The sequence below is a fragment of the Cicer arietinum genome, chromosome 3 (assembly GCF_000331145.2).
Source record: "Cicer arietinum cultivar CDC Frontier isolate Library 1 chromosome 3, Cicar.CDCFrontier_v2.0, whole genome shotgun sequence".
Classification (NCBI taxonomy): Eukaryota; Viridiplantae; Streptophyta; class Magnoliopsida; order Fabales; family Fabaceae; genus Cicer; species Cicer arietinum.
Window position 1 is genome coordinate 70,742,075 of NC_021162.2, and position 14,092 is coordinate 70,756,166.

Genomic DNA, 14,092 nt, shown 5'->3' on the forward strand with positions numbered 1-14,092 from the left:
TCTTTAAACTTCAAAGGAGAATAAAAATGTAAATTTGTAGTTTATGAAATTAAAACATTTTCGTTGATCATTACAAAATTTATTTTATATTTTTACTGTATTTTTTTTATAATTAATAATTTTATTGATTGTAATAAAAAAATTATTTTTTTTATCATATCTAATTTTTTATTAAGGCCATTTATGGCATTTTATAAATACACGTATTTTCTTCTATAATAATTTCTCTTTATTTTCTCTTAGATCAAATTACAAAATAATCAACTTATTTTATATTTATTCTTCTAGATTTCTTTCATCAATCAAACAAAGTGTAAATAAAATAACACTAATTTGTCTTGGTTTAATATTTTTATGAATTAAAAATTTCCTTTATTTTCTTCGAAGCTAAATTAGGTTTCCCGATTTTTCTCAAGGAATAAAATAGTTCTTTGCTCTAAATGAATTATTTTGGTAGAAAAAATTTAGGATGAGAAGATGGCGGAATGACTTAAAAAAATGTACCTCAATCTAATGTAGGTAAAACTTTAATTACAATTCGTTAATCATGTATATTTGTCTTTCTTCAATTATCTTAATGAAATTCAAACCCACAATCGACCGACGTATATAAAATAAATATTTTTTTCTACTAAATCAAACTATTAGAGTTTCTGATAAATACATATAAGAAAGAAAAAATCAATTATAATTAGCACAAATGATTAGAATTTTCTTTGACATCTAATATAATTCAAATCCAAAATACTACAATTCGCTCCATCTAAATTTTTTTACTTTAAGAAAAAGTGAGAAGGACACCATATTTAACATTTACAATATATGTTGTCATCTTTAGTTCATGGGCAAATTCTAAATGCATAACATTTATTTAAAAATTATTAAAACATCGATAATATTCTTAAATAATGTAATTATTGTCAATCCGATAAATTAAATTTTAAAAATTACACTCATTTATCAGAATTGATCAAATTATTGTTTCAACTGCTAAAATAAAAAATAAAAATAAAAATAAAATGAATGAGAGTAAAAATGTGGTAGCTTATGCGGAGTCATGTGCTTTATTTATTTATTTATTTATTTATTTCATTGGCCAAGAATATTCTAGATTAATTATAAATAACCTTTTCAAATTTATTTATTTCATTGGCCTTGACAATAACGGATTTAGGATGTAGCACGGCACATAGTATATAATGATTATGATATGGACGTACTAACAATACGTTTTAGATGAAAGTATCAAACTGCATGGGAAATTTAAATTATAAGTGAAAATTAAGTTTTTTAGGCTTAACTATATAATTATAGTCTCTACGAATGTAGCAAGATTAATTACAACACTAAATTAAGTCCCAAACTACTAAAATCCCTTTAATAAATTTTTATTAAAATAATTTTTGAGATAGTAATCTATTATTTTTTGTACGAGAGATCTCATAAAACTAATGTTTTGTACTAGAATATTTTTTCCTAAATTTTATTTGAAATTTCTTTTTCTTAAAAAAAATTATTATTTTTTAAATATTATTTTTTAAATATTATTTTTTGGAAAAAAATATAATTTTTTTTTTTCAGAAAAAAAATCGAAATCTTTTTAATGAAAAAAAATTTGAAATACATTTTTCCAAAAAAAATATTTCTCAAAAAGATATTATTTAAAGTAATGGGTCTATAGGCCCAATTAATCTATATAATTTTGGGAGGTTTTTGTATTTTAGAGATTTGTTTAGCTATATAATTTTTGGATTCTTCCAACATATTAAGGTCAAGTTAGCAAGGTGTGAAATTGACACCTCTAAAACTACATGGCCCTGCTTTTGTGGTGGTGCATGTTAGCAAGTTGTTTTTTCTAAAACAAACACAAGTGATGTAGAAAGTGATCAAAAGTTTAGACCCTTTTAATTTAACAACTTTCTAAAATTTTCTTGTAGTAAAAACCTCATTTTGTTTTCAAGGAATGTTTAGCAATTAAAGTTAAAATCAAAAGGAGAAGGCTAGCCTTAAAAATAGTGGAACTAGACTTGAAATAAAACCCAATCACAGGATGTAATGCCAATTTTCCAGTGTTCTAAACAGCATTAAAATATATCTCTTTTAAACATTGAGATGTCATATATCTCTTTTTATTGTTGTCCCATATAATATTATAGTTTTTGTATTTATTAAAATTATAAATCTAATTTCAAATGTCTCTATTAATAATTTTATAGATCAAAGTAACTAGTAAAAAAGTAAAAACTAATTTAATTAACTAAAAATGTATTTAAATATTATAATAACTAATAAAAGACATATATTTAAATTTATTTTTATAATTTTCATTCATTTAAAAACTATTATAAAACACTCACATACAAGAAGAAAAAAAATATAGTGAAAGTGCATTCTACAAAGTATTGGCTTTTTCTTTATTATATAACTTATTTTTTCAGTGTATTAAATATTAAAAATATTTATTTTTCAACACTAAAGGCAGATCATTGCATACACAACCTACAACATAGGTCTGTCCCGAGTTGTAAGAACCAAACCAAAATAACTAGTTGAATTGGAGATTGATTGGCCTAATGCTTGGTTTAATGACGATCAATTTGTATACTTATAGAACTCTATTAAACCAGATAAATACGATCATTGGTTGAACAATTTGTTTATGTTTTAGTTTTTTTAAAATAGAAAAATACATTTAGTACATTTTTTTTAGTTATCCCCTTAAAAATTTAAACTGATTGAACCAATTAAAATATGATTATCAACATCATTTTAATTATATAAGCTATAGCTTATATTTTACATGGTTCCTACTCTAGCTATCATGCTTAAACAAAAAGATATTAGAGAATTAATAGAAAGGAAAAGTTTTTAATAATGACTTGATCAAAAGAAAGTTGACAAGATGAGTGAAGTTAAGATAAACCCGTATATGGTGACTATAGGACAATCACATAAAATATAAAGGAGAATACACAACAATCAAATTTACATTCATGAGTCAAACTTTGAGAAGATATGCATTTATAAAATAATATAAACTTCTATGTACAAAATATAAATATAATTTGTTTTGTCTTTAACTCTATGTTTTCATAAAAACATGCCTTAAGAATCTATAAGAGTTAAATAAAATTAGGATAAAAAAAATGTTTTAGTGTTCAAACTCAAAATTTACTATTTATATATAAATATAAAAGTCATTTTTGAATTTTTTTTATTACCAATAATTTTATAGAGACACCTAAAATATTCCCTCCATCATAGCTAAAAACCAAAATCAATTTAATATTTTTGTTTCTTTTTAACTAATTTATTTAATTTAAATTATTCGGTTTAAATTAAATTTTTATAGTGTAAATTAAATTGAGGCAGTAATAGCTCACTTTAAATTTTTTCTATTAAAAAGAAAAACATTTACTCATGAAGCGATTCTAAAATATTGTATAGAATCATGGTAATTAAAATATGACTCTCAAGCAGTGGGGACAGTTCCACGCGACCAATTATAATCTAAGATATCGACGTGTATATATATTTGAGAAGCAAACATTGGGATCCAAGTATAACCATGTTTTTCCAAGTTAATCACAACTTACATGTTGTATTTTAAGTAGGATTGGATTAGACTACAATCTTTTATCCACAACAAACTAGGCAGGGTTTAAAAATGGAAAACGAGACTTACACTTGTAGGACAAAATAGTGGAAGCACAGATTTAAGGGAACTAAAGAACAACTATTGTTTTTTCTTAACATAGGTTCCTCAAAAAACATAAGGTTTGGCCAAGGTGCCACCGCATCTCTTGCACATGCCAAACTCGTAAAAATATAACTAATAATAAAAAAGGAGTTTAAAAAGTCCAATTAAATAAAATATATTAATATTGATGCATGATTAATAGTAGTAAAGAAACATACAAATGGACATGTCAATGTCTATCTACACACTATTAATAATATTTATAATAATAATAAAAAATTATATATATATATAATAATAATAATAATAATAATAATAATAATAATAATAATAATAATAATAGTAATAGTAATAGTAATATAATTTTCATAAACAAAGATAAAGATGGAACGCAGCATTTTGAGAAAGAGAAGGAAATAAAAATAATTAAAAATTATGAATATGAGAATATCAAAGATAATGTAAAGTCACTTTCACTTTCATATATGTCACATTGATAGGTAAAAATCACTCACTCTCATGTAAGATATTTTATACCTCAAATCCATATATGGTGGAATAAAGACAATTTTTTTTTTAACAATTACTTCAAAGAACTATTTATATACTATACATCTAAAAAAAATCTATATCCTAAAATCTCAAAAATACCCTTAATTCAATTTATGTTTCCTTTTATTAATGTGAAAGTGTTAGGTTTTTGTATCACTGTTAATTAATGTTGATGTGATATAAATTCAATATTCAAAAACACATTTTACATAATTGTATCTTATATAATATTTATTTGAATCGAAATATTGTACTACTTCAAAATATATAAATAATGTGCGACCCATTCGAATGCAGTAATATTTTACTAGTTTTTCTTTGGAAGTGGTCGAACTCTTTGCATTGAGCCAATTTAAAACTACCACCAACTAACATTTTTTATTTATTTTTTATTTTAAATCAAAAATAGTTGTTGAAAAGAATTCAAACATACTCCTCCCTCTTGTACCAGTATATTTATTTTAAGTAATAATTAAAGTGGAAAGTTATCACGTGATAAAATTGAAATTTCAACTACCTTGATACTTAAAAATATTACCTATTATTTGCAGTATCATCAATATAAGAAATTTTTTTTTGCCCAATAATAGAAGAATTATAAAAACACATTTCGTTTGATACACCTTCAATTTTGATAACTGGCTATTGGGCCTTGCTAGGTATTCATTTTGGGAAACTATGAATAGTAATAAGTTGCACATTGTTATTCACACCCGTTAGTTGTACATCGCCTTTTGTTTTTGTCTTTTCTAAGAGTACTATTTTTCAAAAACTTAATTCTCCAGTCCAGTTAGAATTAGTGTCGATGGTTTGAATTCATAATTCATATTATTTTTTTCTGAAAATATTTATATATATGGATAGGGATTGTTAACTCCAAGAGTAATTGTGATAAGTTATTTTCCTTAATAATTCAATACTACGATAACTTTAATCAATTATGAGAAAATTAACTCTACAATTTATAAAAAAATTTAAATTGATATTTTATTAAAATAATTTTAAATAAATGTATAATAAACTTTTAAAAATTATAAATAAATATTGATAATTTGATTACATAGCTACAAATTTTATAATCGTATAGAATTTTGCGTGCTTCGATATTAATATATTATGTCAATAATCAACGGTTGAATCAATGAAATTTATCATTTATATTGAATTATTAAAAGGAGTAACTCATCACATAATTACTTCTGAAGTCAACGACTTTCTAATATAGATATATTATCGAATTTTGAAATACTATAAAAATGGAAATTTTAGACAACTATTTTTATGTTTAGATATGGACTCCAAAATTCGATTCACAATACAATTAAGAATTTGTTTGCTTTAGCTTGTTTTGTAAAAACAAAATAATTATTTTTGAAAATTTTCACCTATGTGTTACACTTTTTTGAATAAATGATGATTTAAAAATTGTTTTAAATGAGAAGTATTTTTAATATTTTCTAAAAAAAATAATCTTCATTATTGAATTTAAAAAATACATTTTACAAACATAAATAGATTGTGATTTAAAAAAAATCATCTCTACATTGTTAAGTATCAAAATTATCTTTTTTATAATGCATAATAAACAAGTCTTCAATAATTTAAAGTATTATATTATATATTATTTTAAATAAAGAAGCATAGAGAATATCGAAATAATAACAACTGTGATGCGAAACGAAAATCTTAACGTTTCTTAAAAGGTAATAAAAGATTTTGTTTTATTTCACTTAATTAATTAGTTTTATATGAAAATTCACCGACTATATCAATACCAGATAATTTATATGACAACCTTTAATGTAGTATGTCTTTCTTCTCCTAACAACATTTTTTCCATCAACAAACTTTTAAGTTTAAGATACTTGTTGATAAGATCTTAACTCAAGTTTTATTCATACCAAATTAAAATCATACAAAATACAACATCCGATTTAAAATATAAGAGACAATTAGATCAACAAAAATTAATATTCAAAATTTAAACTAAAGTTTAATTGTCTCTTAATTAATACAGGTAATTTTTCCATTTTACCTATTTCAGATTTGTAAGCAAAAAACAAAAAAAAAAAAACAAAATCTTTTAAAATTGAAAATAAGTGGGTTTAGTTGGATGGGCTTGGATTTTCTAGGCCCACTCCACGCAAGCGTTTACAAACCAAGACATGGGAGCTGACGCGGAACATAACCGCGTCATTGGTTGCTTATTAACATGATGTGACTCAGAAGCCGTCGGTGGAATTGGATTTTGTCCTTGTCATTTTATTTGCAGTTGAAAATTCTGAAAGCTTTGTGGGTAATGGGTTTCTGAAGAAGGTTTTTGGTGGTGACACGCTGCTTCCTAGAACTTTCATGCAAAAGAAAGTATGTGTCTTTCTTCTACCAAGACTTCCAGAAAATCTACCTCAGCCTTGAATGTGTTGAATTCGTATTACTCTCTTAGTATCAAATATAAACACAATATGTAAAAAAAATTGTATTTAATTCATATTTTAAATGAAATAAATGATTTTCTTTTGTCCTATTTTTATTTTTATTTGCAACCGAAATAATATTAATTAGAATTGAGTATGTTGTTACTCCATGTAAGAACATCTCCAACGATAGTCAAATGTCTTCGTTCAGCGTGGAGTTACGTAAAATTCAGTTATTAACGAGTTTACTGTCAAGCTCTCAGTAAGAAATGATGCTTTCATATTTTAATAATAAAAAATTTATAATTGTTACCTTTTTTTATTAATTTATTAATAATAAAAAATTTATCATTTTTTTAATTAATTTATGGCCGATAACTTCTTTTTAATTTATTATTAATAATAATTTTATTATTTATTTTGTCATTTTTAATTATTTATTTCATGTATTTAACATTTAATTTTTATAAAAATTTAAGTTCAATTTTAAATTAAAATAATGTAAAATAACATTCATTGAAATATTTAAATTAATATTTTTAAAGTTATAATAAAATTAAATATAAATAAAATATTAATGTATAAATTAAAGTTATGTGATCTAATATGATTTTTTTAAAGTTAAAACGTAACCCATTTATTAAATTTATGTTGAATTCACCGATAGATATACTTTTAAATCATTATATTTTAAGTTCGTATAGTACAAGACTTTTATCAAATTTAGTCTTTATTTATGTAGAAAAAGTTGAATGCTTTTGATTCTACCAAGGACAAAATCAAATATTATATATATATATATATATATATATATATATATATATATATATACCTTTTTGGTAGTGATTCAAATTTTAATATGAAATTTTACTCTCTATATATGAATTTATTAATGTATTTGTTAATTTGTCTAAGAAAAAAATATAAAATCAAATAGTTTTTATACAAATTTTATTTAAACAAATTCACAGTTTATGAAACAACAAGAAGATCATTCTAAATTCTAGAATGTGAGAAATACGAGGAAGGATTTTGAAATTCAATCGGTACTTAAGTATGTTTTTAGTAACGTCAATAAGTTAATTGATAATTTATTAAATTAACTTATAAGTTTGTTGGATAAAAAGAGATGTGCTTGCTAAATAAGTTTTTTTCATTAACTTATAACTTATTATGAGATGCTATTTCAAGTAGCATTTGAACTTATAGTTTATAATTTTTACATTTTTATTCATTTATAACTTTATTATTTAATTTTTATTATTTTTTATCCTTATTTAATACAAAATAATTACTTTACTCACTCGCTACTCTCTCAACCACTAGTTCACAGCTTCACTTATATTTCTTCTCACACACTAGTTCACAGCTTCACGTTAATAGAGTATCTAGTTTCTTTCATTCCTTCTCAAAATAATTAAAAAAAAAAAATTGTTTTACAAGTACTATTTATACATATGGAATTTGCAAAACTTTTAGAGAACTATTGAAATTTATGTTTGTATTATAATAAATAAAAAAATGATGTAACAAAAGAAAGTACACTAAAATAGAAAATTTGAGCAAAAAAAAAAAAGAAAATTGAGTAAAACAATATCTGGGAGACTTTGCATAAAAATGTCACATTTTTTGTTATTTTAAATGAAATGATTATATTTTTTATCTCATTTTATATTATTAAAATCTAAATTTACCAAACATTTTAATTTCAATTAACTAATTTTTCAACTATAAGTCACAAGTTATATCAGCTAATTTTTCAACTATCAACTAACAATTTAATTTTACTAAACAAAGGCTTAGTATATGAAATCCAAGGCATATAAGACAATCATATTAGATATCCGAAAATTTAAAAGATTAATTATTCTATTATTGTTAAATTTAATATTATTACAACAAATATTAAAATAATTATATTCATTAGCAATCGAAAGAAAATACTACACAAAAAATTAATTATATTAATTTGATAAATAAATTGTTAACAAAAATTTAATAGTTCTACTTAAAATATTGTTATGAAATTTATAAAATCTCATATTAAAATTTATTCCATGAGGACTCAATTTTTCACACACTTTTAGCGCTCATCGCATGGATTCATTTCCTCGTTCATATTGATGATCTATTTCTTCTTGGTTCTTAACCCTTGAAATATGAACTATAATCTCTTCAATCTTCATGGTACGTAGGATTCGATCGGATTCCTTGATTTGTCCCAACTCCCAACTAGCTTTCCTCCAAATGTGTTACAGTACTATTCTATCATGTCAAATTTCTATCACTAGCAACCATTGGTAGGGTATTAACTTGACACAAAAGGAAGAGTTTGATCTCAATAACTGAATTATTTTGTCTATAAATACTAGCTAGGTAGTTTCTTGTTTTTTTTCTTCTTTTCAACGTGAGGGGCTGAACCAAGGGAGAGGTCACTAAATATTTTACTTTAGACCTTTTACAACGCAAGACATTTGTTTCATGGTTAGAAAAATTACTCTCAAGAATACGGGGTTACGTATGTAGATTCCTAAGTTTGTTACCAAGTTAGAAAACTCTCAAATATAAAGCATTCGAAGGAATAAAGTAACTTTCATTTTTCTCATGCTTTTATTCCCAAGGAAAGAGGTGAAAATAAAATGTTTCCATGAATCTGAAAATAAGATATAAGTAACTAAACATATATTTCTTACAAATAATTTAAAGAATGTAATATTAAACAAACACAAGTTTTAAAAGTAATTAAGATTAAAATTTTCATTCTTATTTCTCGAAAAAGTTATTCCTGATAGTGCACCCACTAAACAAAGAAGTGTGAATCCCTTGTCTTGCAAAAATAATTTTGTATAATTGAAAATCTAAATAAACACTCTATATTATTTTATTTTATTTATATATCTCTCTTTATATCACATCAATAATTTATCATATTATTTTTTATTTCTTAAAAAAAATACGCACAACCAAAAGACACTCTATTTAATATCAAAAAATTGAGGTCAAGTTGGTTTGAAATTTTTTAGAAATAGCAGATGATCCTTAGGAAAGTGACTTTCTATATCGGTTTTTAAAATACTACCACTACATAAACAAAGACTACATTGATTTTTATAAATGTACCTTACACTACATAAACAAATCAAAGACACACGCAAACAAAAGACCAGCTACTCCATTTTTGTCTTTTTCTCCAAGTCATCATCTGAATCGGATTCTCCAGCCAGCAGGCCGTACCGCCCATCTACGTCACTAACCATGCGTTAATAGCACAATTACATACAATCACATAAAAACATTATCCTAAATTAATCAAAATAAATAAACTAGTAGTTAATGTTATTTACAACTTGCACGTGTAACATCAAACAAAAATATATCAGTCTCAATCTCTTCTGAATTGTAAAATGGTTACATCATGGAACAAGCATTTGGGTTTTCATCGCTGAACATTTGTGGAGGAGGATCATGTGGATGCATATAGAATGGAGGTTGTTGATGCTGGTGAGGGTCTACCATATACCCTTCTTGACCTTGATTCATATAATTATAATCATACCCATGTTGATGTTGGTTCATATAATTATAATTATACCCTTCTTGATTCAAATTCCCTCCCTGAACTTCCACCGGGTAGTTGCTACTACTTTGACCCGGTTCAAATCCATCATACCAATACATAGGAGTTTGATGTCCGTATCCATGATGCTCCATTTTGTTAACCTCTACCTTCGGTGCACCCTCTTTAATTACTTTTTCACCCCCTTCTTTTAATTTATGTTCCTTCCCTGCATCTTTCTCTTTATTGTTACCATCCTCTTTCTTTGGTTCAACCACCTCCACCTTCCTTTTCAGCTTCTCCCTCAGATAAGGTACAATTTCCTTTGCGTCTATTGTTCCTTTTACCGTTACCAAATCCTTGTCTCCATCAATGTTCAGCGATTCAACTCCTGCAACAATAATTTTAATTCATTAATTAATTATTCATAGTACTATATATTATTTTATATCTACAAGTGCATATGAACTCTCTTATATTATAATATAGGCTAAATTACATCCTACTTTAACTTATCTCAGGTAACGTTTTAGTCCTTTATTTTTTTTTCCTGAGTTAGATCCTTAATTTTAAGTGATAATTTATATTTTAAAATTTTAATAATGTTATCATTTTTTATACAAAAATTCAAAAAAAATCATCAAAATTTTCAACAAAATTCATAAAATTAATAATCATCTTCAATATAATGCAAATTTTATCAAATCCATAACTTAAATATTCAAATACACTCATATTTTCATCTCCAACAACATCAAATAAAGAATAAAAATATGAATTTATTTCAAGATTTAAGTTATGAATTTGATTAAAATTGTATTTTATTGAAGATGATAATGAATTTTATGAGTTTTGTTTGAAAAATTTGATGATTTTTTTGAATTTTTGTAAAAATAAGGACAACAATAAAATATCAAAATGTCATTTAAAATTAAAATAAATAACCAACTCAAAAAAAAATATATATATATATATAAAGGACTAAAATATATCATCATATGTTTATTATTTATTTTAGAGAAATGTTAAACACACTTGCTTAAAACTTTTACACATTGTTTAACAATTCACGTGAGTTTTACACATATATCATCCTATTTGAAATAAGTTTTAATTAATTAAAATTAAAATAGTAGTAAATTAAAAATGTAAGGTCAAAATACGCTAGTTGCTAGCTAACCTTTGGTTTTGAGGATAATCTTCTCAATTTTTGGAATACAACCTTCACAGTGTAATCTTATCTTCAAAACGACCGTGCTTTGAACCGACTGAAAATAAAAAATTTAATTGAAAATTTAAACGGTTAGCGTGATAAAAGTAAATTAAAAAACAAAGCACGGAGAAACAATTCACTACTAAATCAACCTAATCTACATGGAAAAAAAAGAAAAATCGAGTCTATTGTGATTTAATTGGGATTAAGATGAATCAACCGTATTGAAAAAGGTAAGGAAATTGCTAACCTGTTTAGGAGATTTTTGTTCAGATTTTTCGTCATCAGGTTTCTTCTCCTCCTCCTCATGTTTCTTCTTCTCCGGCAGTTTATCACCGGTAACGTCTTTTTTGTTTTGAGGGGAAACGATTTCAACTTCCTTCTTAGTTTTCTCAGCCAATTTATCACGCAACTTGGTGGGGTCCACTTTTCCAATAACGGTTAGTTTGTTACCGGACGTATCCGCTTTAACGTCTTCCACACCTGTATCATCCTCAATTTTTTAATTGAACCGAAAAGAAAATAAAAAATAAAAAAAGTTGTTGAAATTGTGGAATCAGTAGCGATGATAGAAGTGGTACCATCGAAATGGAGAACGGCGCGTTTTATTTTCTTGACGCATCCTTCGCAATGTAAGTCAAGTTTCAAAACGACAGAAGCGAGACCGTCGTTTTTCTCATTCTTCGGCTCTTCTTTCTGTTAATTTGAAATAATAAAACATGAAAACTTTAAACGATGAAATGAAAAGGGAATAAAATAATAAGGAGAGAAAGTAAGTGAAATCGAAACTAACATGACCCATTTGTCACTGCTGCTCTTGATGAATACAAAGTTGGTTGAAAACAGGAGTCTAAAATCTAAAATAAGTATGAAGCAACGGAAGGAAAATATTTATAGAAAAAATAGCAGGGGAGGGGTCACACTCAGTGAGGTGGATTATGTATATATGATAGTAACAGTATTGTATTTAATTTTCTGTCGTCTATTGGAAAGGATATGGTTATGGAAGCTAGTTAAAGTAGGGCAATGGCTTTTGACATCTTAATTAATTATGACCGGACCTGACTTTAAGCTGAATTGACTAGTTTACCCTTTGATTTCAGAGCCAGTAATTGCAACAAGTCAATGATGACCTTTGAGGAGCCGTAGGGTACGGTGTGAAATTTTAAAGGGAATGGGAGGAAAATGGAGGTTCACTGTGTCAATGACTCAATTGTGATTGAGTATAATCAATAATGTCTTAAATATAAATGAAAAAAATCATTTAAAAATTTTAAAAAATATATATGAATTAATTTTAAAATAGAGATTAAAATAGTAAATGTAAAATATTTGTGGCAATATTATTTGATGAAATAATTTTAAAGATTAAAAATAAAAAATTATATATTTGTAGAGATCAAAATTTTATTTAATCTTATTTTTTTGAGTGATATGTTTCACTATTATCGATTCCTTTTAGTCATTCTTGTCTTTCTCTATATGTTTTTACCATATATTAGTTATATATTTTTATAATTTTAAGTGTATTTATATTTTATGGTAATAAAACATCGTTCTCTTTGTTCTTCTAACATATGATAGTTAGACTTTTTTCTTCTATCGTATGATGGTTAGTTTTGTTAGTTAAATTTAAAATTTAAAGACCTAATATTGAGATTATTGATTATATGGATTGAGTGTTGTAAAGATATCATAAGATTTTCATCAAATTAAGTTGATACGGAAAATGAGAATATTTTGAAAACAACGGGAGTAGCTGGGAAGATATCCAACACACCCCCTTCGGCTTTGGGTTTGGGCTTCCCAGGGAATGGGATTACGATTTGTCCTCTTAAATTTCTTTCTGAAAACACCACTCTCCCACTTGTACTTGACATGTTCCTAATTCTTTGTTTGGTTTGGTTTATTATTTTTATTTAAATATTATTTACGAAGTTTGAGTCAAATTAAAAAAGTGAAAGATTAGGTTGGTTTGGTTTAATTGAGTCCACATTTTAATTATTTTTTTATGAAATATGAAGAAAAGAAAAAGTATTTTTTATTAAACTATAGATTTTTATACAATTCAAATACGTACATTACTTATTTCCAAAAAAAAGAAAATCAAGTAACATAAATTATAATGAGAAAAATCATTAAACCATTGGTTTGATTCATAATTATACCGTCACTTTTAACTATTGAAATAGATAAATTAATTGTGAATATAATAAAAATTGTATATGATTTTTATAAAATCGATAAATATATTTATCAAATTATAATGTGTAGCTCAAAGTAAATTCATTTGTTAACTTGTTTTCATTCGACACTATAAAGTATCATGTATAATGAACGAGTATCATTGTACTTAGGTTATATATTATGAACGTCTCACTGTCAATTTTTTTTAAAATCTTTAGAAACTAATGTGATACATTAAATTTATCATTTATATTATCTTTAAAACTATCACGATGAATCTCAAACATTAAATAGTAAACATATTAATATATAAATGTGAGGTCTAAGGTTAAATTTATTGTGACCGATGTGTTACAATTTTAACAACAAAAGTTAATATATGATCAATTGTGTCAGATGTGTTATAACTTTAAAAATATATTTATCAATTTACAAAAAATTTCAACTATTTTAACATAAAATCATAATTT

At 24.9% G+C, this 14,092-nt stretch overlaps 1 protein-coding gene across 1 annotated transcript; it reads right to left on the bottom strand.

The window, feature by feature from the left end:
• Window positions 1-9,748: 9,748 nt before the first annotated feature.
• Window positions 9,749-12,386, bottom strand: LOC101501035 (heavy metal-associated isoprenylated plant protein 6-like). Its single transcript, XM_004493936.4, has 5 exons — window positions 12,229-12,386; window positions 12,017-12,131; window positions 11,686-11,918; window positions 11,403-11,490; window positions 9,749-10,613 (listed from the first exon to the last, which is right to left on the bottom strand). The coding sequence occupies exons 1-5, from the start codon at window positions 12,235-12,237 to the stop codon at window positions 10,075-10,077; spliced, it is 984 nt and encodes a 327-aa protein (XP_004493993.1). The 5' UTR covers window positions 12,238-12,386; the 3' UTR covers window positions 9,749-10,074.
• Between the last annotated feature and the right edge of the window lie 1,706 nt (window positions 12,387-14,092).

Bases quoted from the DNA above. Each gene is read 5' to 3' on its own strand.
- LOC101501035 (XM_004493936.4), bottom strand. The intron at 11,919-12,016 runs GTACCACTTCTA...AGGATGATACAG, and splicing joins CGCCGTTCTCCATTTCGATG to GTGTGGAAGACGTTAAAGCG. The intron at 10,614-11,402 runs GTTAGCTAGCAA...TTATTGTTGCAG, and splicing joins GATTATCCTCAAAACCAAAG to GAGTTGAATCGCTGAACATT.